Below are 16,493 nucleotides of genomic sequence, written 5' to 3'. Positions count from 1 at the left end.
GAGGACCAGGAAGGGATCTCGGGCGGACGGCCCGTGGGCAAGGCAGAGTTCAAGGAGGGGTTCTCGGGCGGACGGCCCGGGGGCAAGGCAGAGTTCAAAAAGGGGTATTCGGGCGGACGGCCCGGGGGCAAGGCAGAGTCCAAGGTGGGGGTTATGGAGGGGCGAAGGCCATCGCGGGCGAACTCAGGGGGCCGAGCATGAGGGCGAGGACCGCGGCCGGGAAAGTCAGGGGGCCGGGCTCGAGGGCAAAGGCCGCGGCAGGAAGAGTCAGGGGGCCGGGCTCGAGGACGAGGGCAGCGGCAGGAAGAGTCAGGGGGCCGGGATCGCGGGCGAAGACCACGGCTCACAGAGGGCCGGGATAGCGGGCGAAGACCACGGCTCACAGAGGGCCGGGATCGAGGGCGAAGACCAGAGAGCTCCGGAGGCCGGGCAGGAAGGCGTTGAGGGGCCAGCGCCGGAGGCCGGGCAGGACCCGGTGTCGGCCGGCCAGGAACCGGAGCTGGTGAGACAGGCCTCGGCAGGATCCCCCACGGAAGAGGACCAGGACACGGGATTGGCAGGACCCCCGGCGAGACAGAGGATGGCGGGGCCTCCAACGGAACAGGACAAGGGGTTGGCAGGACCCCCGGCAGGAGAGTAGTCGGCGGGGCCTCCAAAGTCACAGGACAAAGGGTTGGCAGGACCCCCGGCAGGAGAGTAGTCGGCGGGGCCTCCAACGGCACAGGACTAAGGGTTGGCAGGACCCCCGGCAGGAGAGTAGACGGCGGGACCTCCAACGGGACAGGACAAAGGGTTGGCAGGACCCCCGGCAGGAGAGTAGTCGGCGGGGCCTCCAACGGCACAGGACAAAGGGTTGGCAGGACCCCCGGCAGGAGAGTAGTCGGCGGGGCCTCCAACGGCACAGGACAAAGGGTTGGCAGGACCCCCGGCAGGAGAGTAGTCGGCGGGGCCTCCAACGGCACAGGACAAAGCTTGGCAGGACCCCCGGCAGGAGAGTAGACGGCGGGACCTCCAACAGGACAGGACAAAGGGTTGGCAGGACCCCCGGCAGGAGAGTAGTCGGCGGGGCCTCCAACGGCACAGGACAAAGGGTTGGCAGGACCCCCGGCAGGAGAGTAGTCGGCGGGACCTCCAACGAGACAGGACAAGGAGCTGGCAGGACCCCCGGCAGGAGAGTAGACGGCGGGACCTCCAACGGGACAGACATACGATTGGTAGGACCCCCGGCAGAGGAGTAGTCGACGGGGCCTCCAACGGGACAGGACATGGAGTTGGCAGGACCCCCAGCAGAACCTCCAACGGACCAGGACATTGGGTAGGGACTTGAGACGTGACTCGAGAGGGGACTCGAGAGGGGAACCAAGGGGGAACTCGAGAGGGGACTCGAGAGGAGAACTAAGGGGGAACTCGAGAGGAGAACTAAGGGGGAACTCGAGAGGGGACTCGAGAGGAGAACTAGAGAGGGGACTCGAGAGGGGACTAGAGGAGAGAGGAGGGACTAAAGGAGGGACTAGAGGAGGGACTAGAGAAGTGAACTCGAGAGGGGACTCGCGAGGGGAACTAGAGGAGGGACTAAAGGAGGGACTAGAGAGGGGACTAAAGGAGGGACTAAAGGAGGGAACTCGAGAGGGAACTCGAGAGGGGACTCGAGAAGGGACTCGAGAGGGGACTGGAGAGGGAACTGGAGAGGGGACTCGAGAAGGGACTTGAGAGGAGACTGGAGAGGGGACTGGAGAGGGGACTCGAGAGGGGACTCGAGAGGGGACTCGAGAGGGGACTGGAGAGGGGACTGGAGAGGGGACTCGAGAGGGGACCCGAGAGGGGACCCGAGAGGGGACCCGAGAGGGAACTCGAGAGGGGACTCGGGTAGGACCTGGAGAGGGGACTCGGGTAGGACCTGGAGAGGGGACTCGGGTAGGACCTGGAGAGGGGACTCGGGTAGGACCTGGAGAGGGGACTCGGGTAGGACCTGGAGAGGGGACTCGGGTAGGAACTTGAGAGGGGACTCGGGTAGGAACTTGAGAGGGGAGTTGAGAGGGAACTTGTGTCGGTCGGTACGCCGACAGGACACGGGGAGCTGGCGTCGTCTGGGGAGCCAGCAGGAGACGAGGTGCTGGAGTCGGCCGGTACGCCGACAAGACTCGGGGAGCTGGCGTCGGCTGGGGAGCCAGCAGGAGACGAGGTGCTGGAGTCGGCCGGTACGCCGACAAGACTCGGGGAGCTGGTGTTGGCTGGAGAGCCAACAGGAAACGAGGTGCTGGAGTCGGCCGGTACGCCGACAAGACTCGGGGAGCTGGCGTCGTCTGGGGAGCCAGCAGGAGACGAGGTGCTGGAGTCGGGACCATGACTGTATGGGCCAGCTCTGGTGCAGGGACCACGGTTGTAAGATCCCGTTCTGGAGCCGGAAACATGGCTGTAAGGTCCGGAGCTGAAGCCTGGATCATGGCTGTGTGGGCCGGTTTTGGAGCCGGAAACATGGCTGCTGGAGCCGGCACTGGAGCCGGAACCATGGCTGCTGGGCAAGGAACCGGAACACGGATCCATGGCTGTGTGGGGTGGTACTGGAGCACGGTACCATGGCTATGTGGGATGGTACTGGAGCACGGAACCATGGCTGCTGGGTCCGGCACTGGAGCCGGAACTGGCGCTGGAACCCTGGCCTTTCGTCTTTTAGGAGTCTTTTGGAGGCTTCGTGGACCTCCAAACGCCAGACCAGACCCCAGGAAAGGGTCAGAACATGAAGCCTGGTACTCAGGGCTACGTGAGAAAACCCTAAGCCACTCGGGCAACAAGCTCCAGAGCCAGGGCTTGCGAGCAACCTCCTGACGTGCCTCCTTCAACGCAGCCTCTCTACCCCGTCTAGATGAGGCGCCTTTCCACGTATAAAAAATATACTCCAGAGAGTATCCAAGACTTTCTGCCTGTCGCATCAAAAGGGCTGAATCTGCTGGGTCCATAATGTGGTCGGTTCGTACTGTCACGGTGTGTGAAGCAGGTAGGACCCAAATGCAGATTATTGAAAGTTCCTTTATTTCAAGGCTAGGTGATAACACAGACAGAACAGAACACTCACCGACGAACTAGTCATGACAAAAGACGAACCGACAAAGACAGACGGAAAAACCAGAACTTAAATACACACAAGACTAATCACACAAACAAGACACAGGTGAGGAGGGAGGAGAAAACACAGGGGCCACAGGTGAACACAATTGGGTAATCAGACACACCAGGGAAACTAACGACAGGGAACCACAGACAAATCCAAACAAGACACAACGCAGACAGAAACAGGCAAGACAGGAGGTGAAGACCTTACAAAATAAAACATGAAACAAGACAAGACAAAACACCATAAAGACAGATCGTGACACTGCGATTGCCTCATGATTGTTTCCATCCCTCGTTATAACATTAACACTCTCCTAAGACAATGCTAATCAACTATGTATCTCACCTTGGGGTTTACTGTAACCATTCAAGATTTTATAGTCATTTTGTAAAATTGGATTAAATTATATGTTATTACCGACTTAGCTAAAGAAGAGCAACATTACAACTTGATGGTACACTGGTCAGGAGACAGAGAAATTGTATGATATAAATTACACTGTAGCCATGTTTACGGAGTATTGAAGTACTCACAGGCTCAGCTGGAAGACCAGAAGGACCGGCATGACCTTTTTGTCCCTGTTGATGGAAAAATAATTGGTTAGAGATTTGCATATCCAACAAGTAAAAATGATCCCGGCATCTTATCTAATTTCCTCACAAAGCCACAAGTACTACTAAATGAAGCACTTTGGAGAAAGAGATTATGTCCGTATTGGTTGAAAAGGTAACATTTATCTTGAATTTAGGTAGAAAATGGTATCGCCTTGTGTTCAATAGCATCTTGATCAACACAACAGGAGCTGAAATTACATTGAAGTTTCCTATTGCCTAAAGGAGGACTTGACTTTGTTTCCTCAGAAAATAAAATCACCTAATAAAAGAGCAGGAAGGTTTACAGAGAGGGTCAATAGCAAAGAGCAACATAATAGCTGTGAAACCAATAGACCGCATAGCAGCATTGGCTGGTTAACGCCGAATAAAATTAGATTTCTACACAAGACCAATCCCGTTTCTATATACTGTTGCATCCCGACAGCTTGGCCACAAGTTTTCTGATCCTAGCCACGGATGCACTGAGGCAAAACAATGCAGAACAATCCTGCATCAATTAAACTAGCAAACCAATTAGACAGGCACAAGTGAGACCCAACAGGGTAATTAATGGTCACCTTCATGCCCTGTGGTCTCCAATGAGCATGCCAGCTGGTTGCAAAACGTATTAATCTTTTCACAATCAAGGCCTACAGCGGAGAAGATAGAGTCGTGTGCGGTCATCTCTGAGGGAAGAACACGTCTATCCCCTCATGTGTGAAGTCATTAGCCGCCAGTTGTGTTGGCCTGTCGGAAACAGAATAACTAAACCAGAGGCGTGCAGCTTCAGCAGGAGGCCGATGTAAGGAAAATGAGTCTTGGTGTAAACAAACAAGTCACCACCAAGAGACCTATACCGAGCACTCTCTAGCCTGCTGCAGAGTGTGCATGGGGATTAAAATATCCCTCTGCTAACATCCTGAGAGACATTTGGTAGTATTTATGGAAAGCAGGGCTCCACTAGAAAGGCTACTGAGTTTATGCAAGCCTGGTTGACTGGGATGGGAAAGGAACAACTTAAAGATAGTTTGTTTTACAGTTGGCTTCTATTTGGTGTTGATATTCAGTAATTAACTTGTCAGTGTACTAAAATCACTGAAACCTAATTCATAATGCAATTTGACCTCACATGTTAATAGGACTTGGTAGCTTAACTTAGCACAACAATTGGAGGAGACAGCAAGTTTGGCTGTTTCCAGAGTTTTACAACCCCAGATATCAGCACCTTTTTGTCACATTGTTGTCAATGGGGGGATACTGGGGGTTGAGTGAGACTATTTATTTTTTTCGTTGCACTGATTTCTCCTATTTCTCATTACATTACATTACATTACATTACATGTTACTTGTTAGACGCTTTTATCCAAAGCGACTTACATACTCAATACTGTGGGCAATCCCCACAGGAGCAATTTGAGGTGAAATGTCTTGCCCAGGGACACAACGACATGCTGACTGCAGTGGGGTTTGAACCTGTGACCCCCTGATTCCCAACACCAAGGCTCTACACACTGCGCCACATGCCCCCGTTTAACTTAAAGGTCCCATGTCATGCTTTTCCGGTTATTAGCCGTCCCCTTGTGTGTTAGGAAGGTTTCTATGCATGTAAACGGTCTGCTGAGTCACAAACCCTCAAAGTACACCCTGTAGCGAGTAAAACTCTAACACAGAAAATACCTGTCTATGCTGCCCCAGAACGGCTCGTTGGAGATTTCTCGTTTTCTTCCTGGTACGTGAACATACCCAAATGGACCAATCCGTGGAGCACACACACACACTCTGTCAGCAGCGAAACTGTGACGCGCTGGAGGGTGCTAGTGGAGCCTCGCAGCGGCGAAACTGTGGTGCGCTTACACTGTAGGTGCGCCGCGTTTGGGGGTGCGGGGGGTGCTAGTGGAGCCTCGCAGATGGGGGTGCTGCAGCCCCCTTAGCACCCCCCCCTACCGCGTCCATTTGCGATGTCTCGCTGTCTCGCAGACCCCACGCAGCGAACAGGAAATGAACCCAGCACACACTGTCCGCTCCTTGCTGCAGCGAGCCGCGCAACGTCCCGCCAACACGGCACCCAGACCCCACGCAGCATTCTCATCTGTTTGTCCTTACTGGTGTCATTTTCTGGTTGCTAACAAACGCCATTGTAACACATAATCACTGATGTTCCGCTGTAACGTGGTGGACTCATCAGAACAGAGTGGGCGAGCTGACCAATCAGAGCACAGTGGGCTCACAGGGAGGGGGGGCCAGGAGCTCCAACAAGACGTTTAGGACAGAGAGTGAATACACATACTATACAGAGATGCTGTATGAGAAACCAATGTGAATTTGGAAAATTGCACAATGTAAATCTATTCTAGTATACCTCAACAATGGAATTATGATCAGTAGAAATGGCCATGACATGGGACCTTTAAAAAGAAAATGAATATTTCCCAAAATATTAATACAAATGTAGGCTACTAGTCCTTAGAACATGGTCTTGTCTTCAGTCTAAAAAGTGCATGTTCTTTGAATCATTCAACACATATTTTTCAATAATGGATCCTGACATGTTTGTTTTCTTTGGAAACTTTGGACCCTTGATTCGAATTTAATACCACGTTTGAAAATCATTTGGCTGTACAACATGAGTTCATAATGAAGGACCCCCCGGCGGGTCGGGCAGGGTTCAGAGGATGAGGCAGAGTGAGGCTGACATGCCTGAAGCTGTTAATGGAAATCACCCTGGCAGACTGACATCCCATGTTGATGAAAAGAATAATATTGGTCTGGTGAATCATCTCACATTAAAAGAGTACATTAACAAGGTGCCATTGGAACATTTCAGAAATGGTATCCCATCTGTCCCACAGTTACATACAAATCATCTGAGATTGAGGCCTCTGATGTCATGATGATGTGAGAACTGATGCTGTGACCATCAGCAGGAAGCTAAGCTGCACAGAAGTAGGCAGCAGAGAGATGAAAACACCCATGAGTTAATCTATGACAAATAGCCAAAACTTGTTCCTGGGTCCAATAAAAAAAACCTGTGTGGAAAAAGACATATACACAATTTGAAAGGCACCTATGTCTTAGGATGACACATCTCTGTTGCATCTCCTGCAGTGTTTGGAGATAGAGTAAAGCCAGATGCTGGTCCACGGGCCACAGTAACTCTATGAGTTGACGCTTTTATTTTCCATTTCTGTCAAAGTCTTTATTAATGATTATTTGTCTATTTATCTACTGACAGACAGCACAGTGCTTTGAGTTGGACATATCTGACAGGGGTTTGGGGAGTAGACGAATCTCCTGCTGCAGCCATAACAAAGAAAAAAGACAAAAGAATGTGCCTGAGCCTTCCAGCAAGTCCAATACAACAGAGTACAGTAAAGTAAGAGGTAGTAAGTGTGTGCGTGCATGCATCTTCAAGTGTTTCATATATATGGACTCAAACTAATTGGACAGCATTCCCAGTTCTCTAAATCCATTGTGTTTCACACAGATGGCAAAGGAATACATTCTCCATTAGTTCTCCCTCTTTATGAAGTACAAATATCTTCAATTAGTGTAACTAACACCAGATCAACCATGCAGCCAACAGGCAAAGTGCAGCAGCAACAGCATCTCCCTCACTTACAGAATAAGTAACAGACTTCATGACAGGCGGAAAAAATGTTCTTTCCATATATTATTTGTTTTATTACAACCCAAAAACGTAGTCCCACCTGGCAAGCCTTACAGTGCTTCCTTGGATAAATCACATTCAGCAAATAAAGGTACTGTGAAAGAATGTTATGTTACAAAGCTGAAGAGCGGGAAGGTGCTATTCCAGCGTGCCATGATCGAGTTGGCTGTGTAAAAGGCACACTGGTCCAGGGCTGGTAATACTCAGTGTTTTAGTCGCAGTGTTTTAGTACGACACACGCAAACACGAGTCTCTTCTTATTTTACAGTGCAGACCTCTGGCTGACTCACAGGCAACCTCCCCATTACATCTCTACACATTTCCCACAGTGAGAAAGGCTTTCTCTGGCAGCGGGCCAAAGACTGAGCACAAAACTCAGAGAAAAGTGTCCATAAAGCAGCGGCAGGTCGTGGTTTTACTGGCTGATTCAAGAGAACAAACCTTTACTACGTCTGTGCCACATGGAATTTCGCTGTAATTTGAATACAAAAGTGCACTGTAAGGAGTTTTGGCTCCCAGTGCCGAGTACGATCAAAAAAATCGAAGGGAGTTATGAACAGCTGCAAGCAATGAGGTGTCTGGTGGCTTTTCAGATTGTCTTGCTTTTATGAGCTGGATACAAGCTACATAATCAAACTTTGCATGGCTTTCAGCAGAGTGTGTTTTAAGGTTAACAAAGACCTGATCAAAGGGGAGCACAATACCACCTGAACTGATCATCAGAACGGGAAAAAAGGATCTGTTACAACCGCGTCAACTCAGCCAGGATGCCTGTCCACACCCAGCAAAGATCCTCAATTACCATAAATCAGCAGGAGAGCTATCAGCTTTTTCCCATGACTCCACGTTGCATGACTCACAAGGCAAGAAGAGGTCTTCCTCCTTCGGGCTCAGGCCTCCCCCTTACTACACTGAACGGAGGATCCTTGAGTGCAACAGATGTTTTTTCAGTTAGCGATGTCCAATTTCATAATAGATTGTTGGAGCTCCCGCCAAGGCATTATTACAGTATTGTGTTCCAAATGACGACAGAAGTTTGTGAACGTGTCTAAGAGGGAAAGTTGCTTACAAATTATTCTCATACTGTGTGACAGTTGTTTTCTAATTAGCATTCCTCTAGCATTAGAAACCTGACCTTACGTTGACCCTTTATTGTTCTGAGAACACATTTCTCCAGAGTATACTTCTGACAGCAAACAGTAAAAGTTGCAGTGTGATGATAAACTGCTGAGTGCCATTTGAAAAAGCCCTGTCTGAGGTTTTCTTTCCACAAGCTTTTGTTTTTCCAAACAGATGTTGCTGCACTGTCAGACTGTCAGGTAACTCAGAAGAGTTTCCCCTGCCTTTGCAAATCTTCTGTTCTTAGTTCTCATTATTCACAATATGAAAACTGTGCGGTGTTGGGTGGTGATTGATAGCAGAGATGGCAGAGTTGTGGAATACTTTTCGAGGCCTGCTAAATGGGTATTACTCATACAGGCAGCTAGCAAACCGTATACAAGAGTTGCGGTGTAGATTATAGGAGTGAAACTACAAACATGGTGGGAAACATCCCTTCCAGTCCATTGGCTCTGTTTGGAACATCATGTATTGCTACTGGGACACTATCAACGCTTCTCTGTAGCACAGTATAGATCTGATAACCATGGTTAAAGGCAAAGTAGTAGGAGGCAAACTTTTCCTGTTAAAGATGTGGCAAATATTGTTTCAGGAGATTATTATAAAACAGTTCATTAAAACGGCATTGGTCTTGTCAAGTTGTATTCGTGGTTAACCAGGCAACGCTGCTGATAAGTGTTCTTAATGGTCTATAGCTATTAAGTTTGTCTTTGCTATGTCCCCTTATAATAATTTAAAAAATCTCCATGAATTGTTTAATAGTTTGCATCTTCCATAGCAGTGGTTCCCAACCTTTTTTCCCAAGAGCCCCCCCAAATGACTCCTGTTGGAAGTTGCGCCCCGACCACACACACACACACACACACACACACACACACACACACACACACACACACACACACACACACACACACACACACACACACACAAGGGGGGGGGGGGGCGCAACAGCGGTAATTCAAGTTTCAAAGTCTCAAAATGCTACAACTACTGTCACAAACTGAATGAATGTGAAGTATTTTGTTGAAGGAGGATGAAAGCGTAATTAAGGAGCACTATTGGAGTGACTTTGATGGTTATTGGACTCAGGATTAATTTATTTGGATTCCCGCTGTATGAAGAAATTAAAGGACGGCGCAAGTGGAAACAATTCACAAAGGGATTAAACTGTTTAAAACACATGCTCAAAGTAAGCCGGATTTAGCCGATGTGTTTATGTGGATTCAAAAGTCGTAAATAATCTACAAAATGGAGGAGACCGATCTGATCGGAGCAACTGTGACAAATAATCCAACTGAAACCGGCATGGACAATGACTATGTTTTAAAAATGCGCTTATCCAGACAAGCCTGGTTTGGACACGGCCAGAAGAAACATTTCTATTAAAGAAAGAATTATACATTTCTGTCTTTTTATGCCTATAATAGCTACTAACTAATTAATTAATCAATTATTTTTTATATTTTATTGTAATGTAGAGACAAGGCTTTTAGTGACAATCATGTATTGCGTATTACTATATGTAAAAAAAATTAAAAAAAATCTAAATATGATATTTGGCCTCAAATCATCTGAGGCCTGGCGCCCCCCCTGCGATCTTTGGCGCCCCACAAAGGGGGGTGCGCCCCCCAGGTTGGGAACCACTGTTCCATAGGATCCTCAATGTCAGAAGACGGGCTACGGCATGGCTGCATATGGTATTTTCATGGGATTTGATGACTATAAACAAAACATCAAATATCATCAACATTGTTCTTAAGTGGAATTAATAGGTTTTACAATCCTCCATCAAGATATGAGGAAACTATTTGGAAAAAAATAACTAATGCAAAAAATGAACAAACAAAGCACGTCAGTTAGAAAGTACTATGTGACTATGTTGGAAATTCAACAGGCCCTGGCCCACTTGAGATTTGCAATTACTGTGGTGTGGGGGGGGGGGGGGGGGGGGGGGTAACAGGGTTTGGGAAAAGGCCAAGGATAAAATGCACAAGGCCACAGAGAAAAGGCTCTGCTGCTAACCATCACTCTCTGTCAGGATAACACAGCTCATGCAAAGCAGTCAAATAACGTGGACAAACAATCTTGAGCTGGACCAGATTACAATCACAACTTGTCCTACGTTTAAAATAACTGTTCTCCAGAGAGGGGATTACATAACATGCAGAGGTGTGGACTCGAGTCACATGACTTGGACTCGAGTCAGACTCGAGTCACCAATTTGATGACTTGAGACTCGACTTGAGTAAATCACAAAACACTTGCGACTCGACTTGGACTTGAACACCAATGACTCGGGACTTGACTTGGACTTGAGCCTTCTGACTTGAGGTGACTTGATCATTTAATTCAGAGGTCTCCAACATGCCGATCGCGAGCTGCCGCTAGAAGAGAAGACTCCCGTCGGGGAGAGCAGAATCTTCAGCCGCTCCTACTCTTGCTGAGAATCCTTGCAGGCAGGGGCGGGACTTTATTTAGCTGGGCCACCATGTGGCCAATCATATGTGAGGACACACTAGGATCATACAGGGCCGGACTAGGACAATAAATCAGGCCGGGAATTATACACCCAACCAGGCCACTACCAGTTTTATTTTGTGTAATTTTCCTGGATTTATTTGTCAATATTTACAGCGTTGCTGCCCATAGTGATAGTCATAAACTTTAAAACTACCCCAGAATAAACATATGGACATGGGTTACTATTTTTTTTTTAAAAGTGCAAATCTATTTAGGAACCTATCCATGTGAACATATTTTAAGTGGAGGTGGACCTCAAATCCTCTAGGGGGGTTCCTGCGGAAGATTTTTTTTTTTTAAATGTTGGACTTAAATGCATCAATCTGGTGCACTTTGAGGGGGAAATAAAGAGACTACACCCATATGAAACAGAACTGTACACATTTAAATAATCATAAAATCATAAGAACATGGCCATAACCAATAACATACCATATCCAATATGAAAAAACATTGAAACTTGTTTATTTATTTGTTTTTGGTTCATTTATAGTTAGCATGGCATAGTGTGTCTGTGCTCCTGAACCAGCCTCTCCTGTCTCCCTCCTCTCCCCCTGCTCCTCTTTGAGGCAGCAGCAAAGACTAGTTTTAGCTCTCAACAAGTTTTTAAAGTTTAACCTTTTTTCACCTAGTTAACTTTTTCATTTTTTTATTATTCATCCATATTGTACTAATCACTCCCCCTTCAAATGGATATATGTGTTTATATAAATGGTGACCAAACCGTTTGAGACCCACAGTGAACTTAGACTAAGTTAACTATCTAAACACTCAGAGAGTCCTTTACCTCACCTGAGCTGTTGTTATCAGTCTCTCAGTCTGACAGGAGAGGACTCTCCTCCACCTTGTTGACAGCTCATTCCGTTAGCGCCGCTAGCTAGCACCGGATGCTAACAACAACAATACACGTAACCAGTGCACGCGCTTTCTCTCTCGCTTGCTCGCGCCACACATACATACCCTCCCGAGCTTGAATGACACGAGACCAATCGAGGGCATTAGTGTATGATCTGTATGAAAGTGGCCATGTCGGCAGGCCACATCATGTAGACAGCCAGTCACCCTCTGTGAGGCAGAGTCAGACCCACATTTGCGCAGCGTTGCGTTCACAATACATAAAAACAATTCCTCAAGCCAGCAGGCCACTTAACAGGCCAGGCCATCGGGAAACCTCCCGGTCCTCCCGATGTCCAGTCCGGGCCTGGGATACCATTATGTGAAAGAAGGGTGGGGGGCACAGCAGGTGTAGTGGTACAGGCCAGCTGCACAGAGTGACAGGGAGACGGATTTAAATGCAACTGCGTCGGAAAAAGTCAAAAAAATTAGCGAAAACCGAAAAAAGAAGCAGCATCTGGCTGCTTTTCAATGATATTGGAGAAAGCAAAGCTGAGTGCAGGATTTGTAAAATGAAAATAACCTTTTTTGGTTACCTTTATTTTGGTAATCACTCAGGATTTACTGTCAGAGGTGGGAGAAGTTCAGATCTTGTACTTGAGTACAAAAGTACCAGAGTGTAGGAATACTCGGTTACAATAAAAAGTCCTGCATTCAAAATGTTACAAGTAAAAGTTAAAGTACCACCTGCAGAGGGATCTAGATGCAGGTGTTCTTTATAGAGACCGCCTCGAAGCACATTATCCCTTGCATAAAGATAGATTGTGGGTCCCTTATAACATGTTGTACACAGTGGAAATAAACATTCTGGTTACCTCAACATCAGGGATCTTATACATTAAACTCCTTCTGAATCAAACCGTCACGGTAGCCTTACCTTACTGATCCCTCTTAAAATAGAAAAACACACGTTAATTTACCAGCAGAGAGAAAATTGATTATTAAATTATTAATGAGACTAATAAAGAGCAGTTTGATTATTAAGTATTATTCTGTTGATCGATGTCATTACATTTGGTGAAAAGCACATAATGACTTGTTTATGACTCGTTTTGTCAAAGTTTAGGACTTGGACTTCACTTGAACTTGCCCAACCTGACTTGAGACTCGACTTGGACTTGAACGCAAAGACTTGAGACTTGACTCGGACTTGAGCGCAAAGACTTGAGACTTGACTCGGACTTGCAAAACAATGACTTGGTCCCACCTCTGATAACATGTGTTTAGCGGAAGAGTGTAAAACCTTAAAGGTGGGGTAGGTAACTTTGAGAAACCGGCTCGAGATACACTTTTCTGTTATATTCCATGGAATGCTCTTAACATCCCGATAGCAATGAATATGTTAAGTGCTTTGACAAAAAATCCATTAAAAAATGTCATCTGTGGAAGCCGTAGTACTGTAAAAAGCACGACCAATCATTTTAGGCGGCCCGGCTAAAATAACTGGATGGCCTACCTGCCTGTCAGCCTTCCATCTGTGCACAAACTTATATCGTGCCCTCATTGGTCATGTGCACGTTCGTGTGTGTTGGAGGAGGGGCTCTGTAAGGAAGTAGCAGATTTCTTCCGGCTGTGTATTTTCAAATTATAGCGCACTCGAGCTGGTTTCTCCAAAATTACATACCCCACCTTTAAGTTCCACTGAGTTAACTTTAGCTCCCCTTGATGGCCTTCATCCTTTTGGAGGCCTGTGATAGTGATGATGTAACGACCCAAATATTCAAACCTTTAAGTATTTCTAACCCACATGGGAGCCAGAACACAGGTGTGCTCCTTGCCTGCATTGTGTTAGGCTGCTTTCCAAACAAGAGCTGAAACATCCCTGTTTGGCTGGAGTCTCTTAAACATTGCAATTTTACAGATTTCCCTCTCAAGGGTGTGTCAGGGTTGGGAGGCTAAGCGTTTGATTTAGTGTTCCTTGATATACCGAACTGCACTCATTCATTTAAAGAACTTGATTTCACTTTGAGAGAATGGAAATGGAGCAGACACATGTGTAATGTAAACTTTCACACATATGGAACAGGGCCAGCAATACCTAACGGATATTAGTAACTTCCAAGTAGATGTACACATAAAAACACAATGTTTGAGCTTTTGAGACAAATACGTTTTCTACCTTTCGTCCATCATGGCCATGCATTCCAGGGGGCCCCATGACACCAGGCTCTCCCTAAAAAAAGAACAAAGTGGGTTACATTCACCAACAGAACTCTCATGGCTGTGTTGTCTAAGAATCAAACAGTACTATTAATGGAAGAATGGTAATATGCATACTTTCAGTCCTTTTGGGGATTGACCAGGTGACAGTCCATAATCTCCTTTGTGTCCCTAGAACAGAAAAAACACACATTATTCTTACTTATAAAGAAACTTTTCCCAGGACTGGGTTTGAGATGTATTCTAGTCTGCACCAACGTTCTCTGCATACTTTCAGCATTGCCAAAGCATTCCACTTGACAAGGCGCAGGGGAGTCTGCATTTACGCTATGAAAGAGTAATGAGTTCATCCTAGTTATTGGTGGGTCTAGCAGGAGTATTTACACTAACGTGCAGTCCATGTATGCCCTCCGGTGACTTGGTTTACACCAAGCCAGAGAGAAGTGATGGGGAGTGATCATGTACATTCTTCTCCCTTTTCGGGCAGTGGGAATCCTGTCAGTGCTTTCTGGGTCAGCTTTCAACACTGGTGAAAGAGCAGCCAAGAAATCTACCCAATTATAATGCTGTCCACGGAGAAATAGATCATTTCCTGAGAGCTTATCATATAAAAAAAACAAGTACATGGAGAAACAGCACTGAGTTGGTTTAATCTGTTGAAGTATCCAACAACCATTTCATTTAGCAAATGTAAGTTTGGACAATGCAAAGACAAATACAACTTATTTTCTTTTTGAGTATTGGTGTCTATTCTTTTCCCAGCCTAAGTGCAAAAACAGTGGAAAGACATGCACTGCCTCAAAAGGAATGGGTTTTATTTGACTGGGTAACTGGTGAAATGACGATGAAAAGTTCCCATTTACTGTATATCAGCTCTTTAAACCTACATGTTCGTGAGAGGTACAACTTGGCATTAAAAAGGCTTTGTGGGAATTTTCTGAGCCAAGAGTCCAACTCACGCCAAAAGCTACATACATACTGTGAACACTGCATTTTTCCCTGTCTAAAGGTTTACACCTCAACTACATCATGTGAAGAGTTCTTATTCAAAGTGAAGATCAATGAGGTAATTTCTTCTGAAAACTGAAAACCCTAATAAGTACTTTCCACTGAATTTAGGGGCTACATCATTTCTTTTTTAAAGTCTACTTGTAGGCTTCTTTCAGCAGAAGGTAATGGATCATTATCGCGTCTCGATGGATCATCTTTACATCCAGATAAAGTAACATATTGAAAATAAAATTCAGCTATAATACAGCATGTTTTTATCTGGTTTGATCATATTTCTTAAACAGAGAACTGTGCCAGACCAGGCTGGCGCTGTTGGGGTTTGTGTGGAAAAGGGGTCTAACTGAGCTGGGCCAAGTTTGGTAAGTAGCACGATATAGGAGTTGTGTTTTTTTCCTTAGCAAAAGCATGCCAACACATGGTATCAATTAGGTTGTTTTTAATGTATAAAGACAGTGTGGAAAATCCTGAAATGCAATGCATTGGAATGGATTAAGTGCAGGCCTGAAATATGAGCACTTTTTTTGTTTTATTCCAGCAAACATACAGACTCCTTTGTAGCTTTAAACTGGCATATTATGGAGCTAAGCAACCCTCTCTGTTGACAATTCAAATCAGCTGGAACACAGACTGATGTCAAGGACTTGCAAATGAGTGTGTTGAGAAGACTTTTAACTGCTGTTCTCTCTTTACGGGAAACAAATGGCTTTTTGAGAGGCCATAGAAGGAGTACTATGAGCCAAGAGGGTCCAACATCAGACATCCAAAGTAAGTGAAATTACAAACAAACATTGGATGGAAAAAACACAAAACTACAAAAGAATAGTTAGTTGTAGGAAAGAAACTCTATCTGGAGGGATCTTTGGGATTTAAGTCTTTGCAGACCATTTCAAATGCACAAAACATCTACGTATATACAGCAGTGTTTCCCCTATATACAAATAGCGGCGGCGCTGCGCCGCTGCTGAAATATGCGCGCCACTGTTAGGGGGCACCAGCCAGAACACTTTTTTTTTTTAATAAATAATAATAAGTGCCGACCCTTTTTGATTGTTTGTTATGTGGATTTGTAGTATTTGTGTTACTGTATGTTGAAAAAGGTGTATTTTGCTCAATCTTGACAGGCCGTACAGGCCAGTACAGGCCAGTACAGGCGTACGGACCTCGGCGCAAGCGCCTCGGTCCTGCCGCAGTACTGTCGTACCAATAATGACGTTAAAGAACGGCCTCTCGTGTATGATTGCTTAAATGAACAACAAAAATAAAATAAGTTACATTTATTTGTTATTGGCTATGGTAGGTTATTGGTTATGTTCACATACTTATTTGATTATTAAAATGTAAACCGATCTTTTTCATATTGGTGTTTTAGAGTTGTACCCCCTAGATCAGGTCTCTAGTAATTGTGCACCAGATTGAA

General features: G+C 46.1%; 1 protein-coding gene across 4 annotated transcripts in view; it reads right to left on the bottom strand.

The window, feature by feature from the left end:
- col27a1b (collagen, type XXVII, alpha 1b) overlaps positions 1–16,493 on the bottom strand; it is an 82,831-nt gene that overhangs the window by 43,706 nt on the left and 22,632 nt on the right. For all 4 annotated transcript variants that reach the window (XM_034225265.1, XM_034225267.1, XM_034225266.1 and 1 more), the window contains 3 exons: positions 14,183–14,236; positions 14,025–14,078; positions 3,646–3,690 (listed from right to left, as the gene is read on the bottom strand). In XM_034225265.1, the coding sequence (XP_034081156.1) occupies positions 3,646–3,690; positions 14,025–14,078; positions 14,183–14,236 (153 nt within the window). The remainder of the gene's footprint in view (positions 1–3,645; positions 3,691–14,024; positions 14,079–14,182; positions 14,237–16,493) is intronic.

This window comes from Gymnodraco acuticeps, unplaced genomic scaffold (assembly GCF_902827175.1).
Source record: "Gymnodraco acuticeps unplaced genomic scaffold, fGymAcu1.1, whole genome shotgun sequence".
Lineage (NCBI taxonomy): Eukaryota > Metazoa > Chordata > Actinopteri > Perciformes > Bathydraconidae > Gymnodraco > Gymnodraco acuticeps.
Note: the sequence above shows the minus strand (reverse complement) of the source record. Positions and strands in the feature narration are given on the sequence as shown.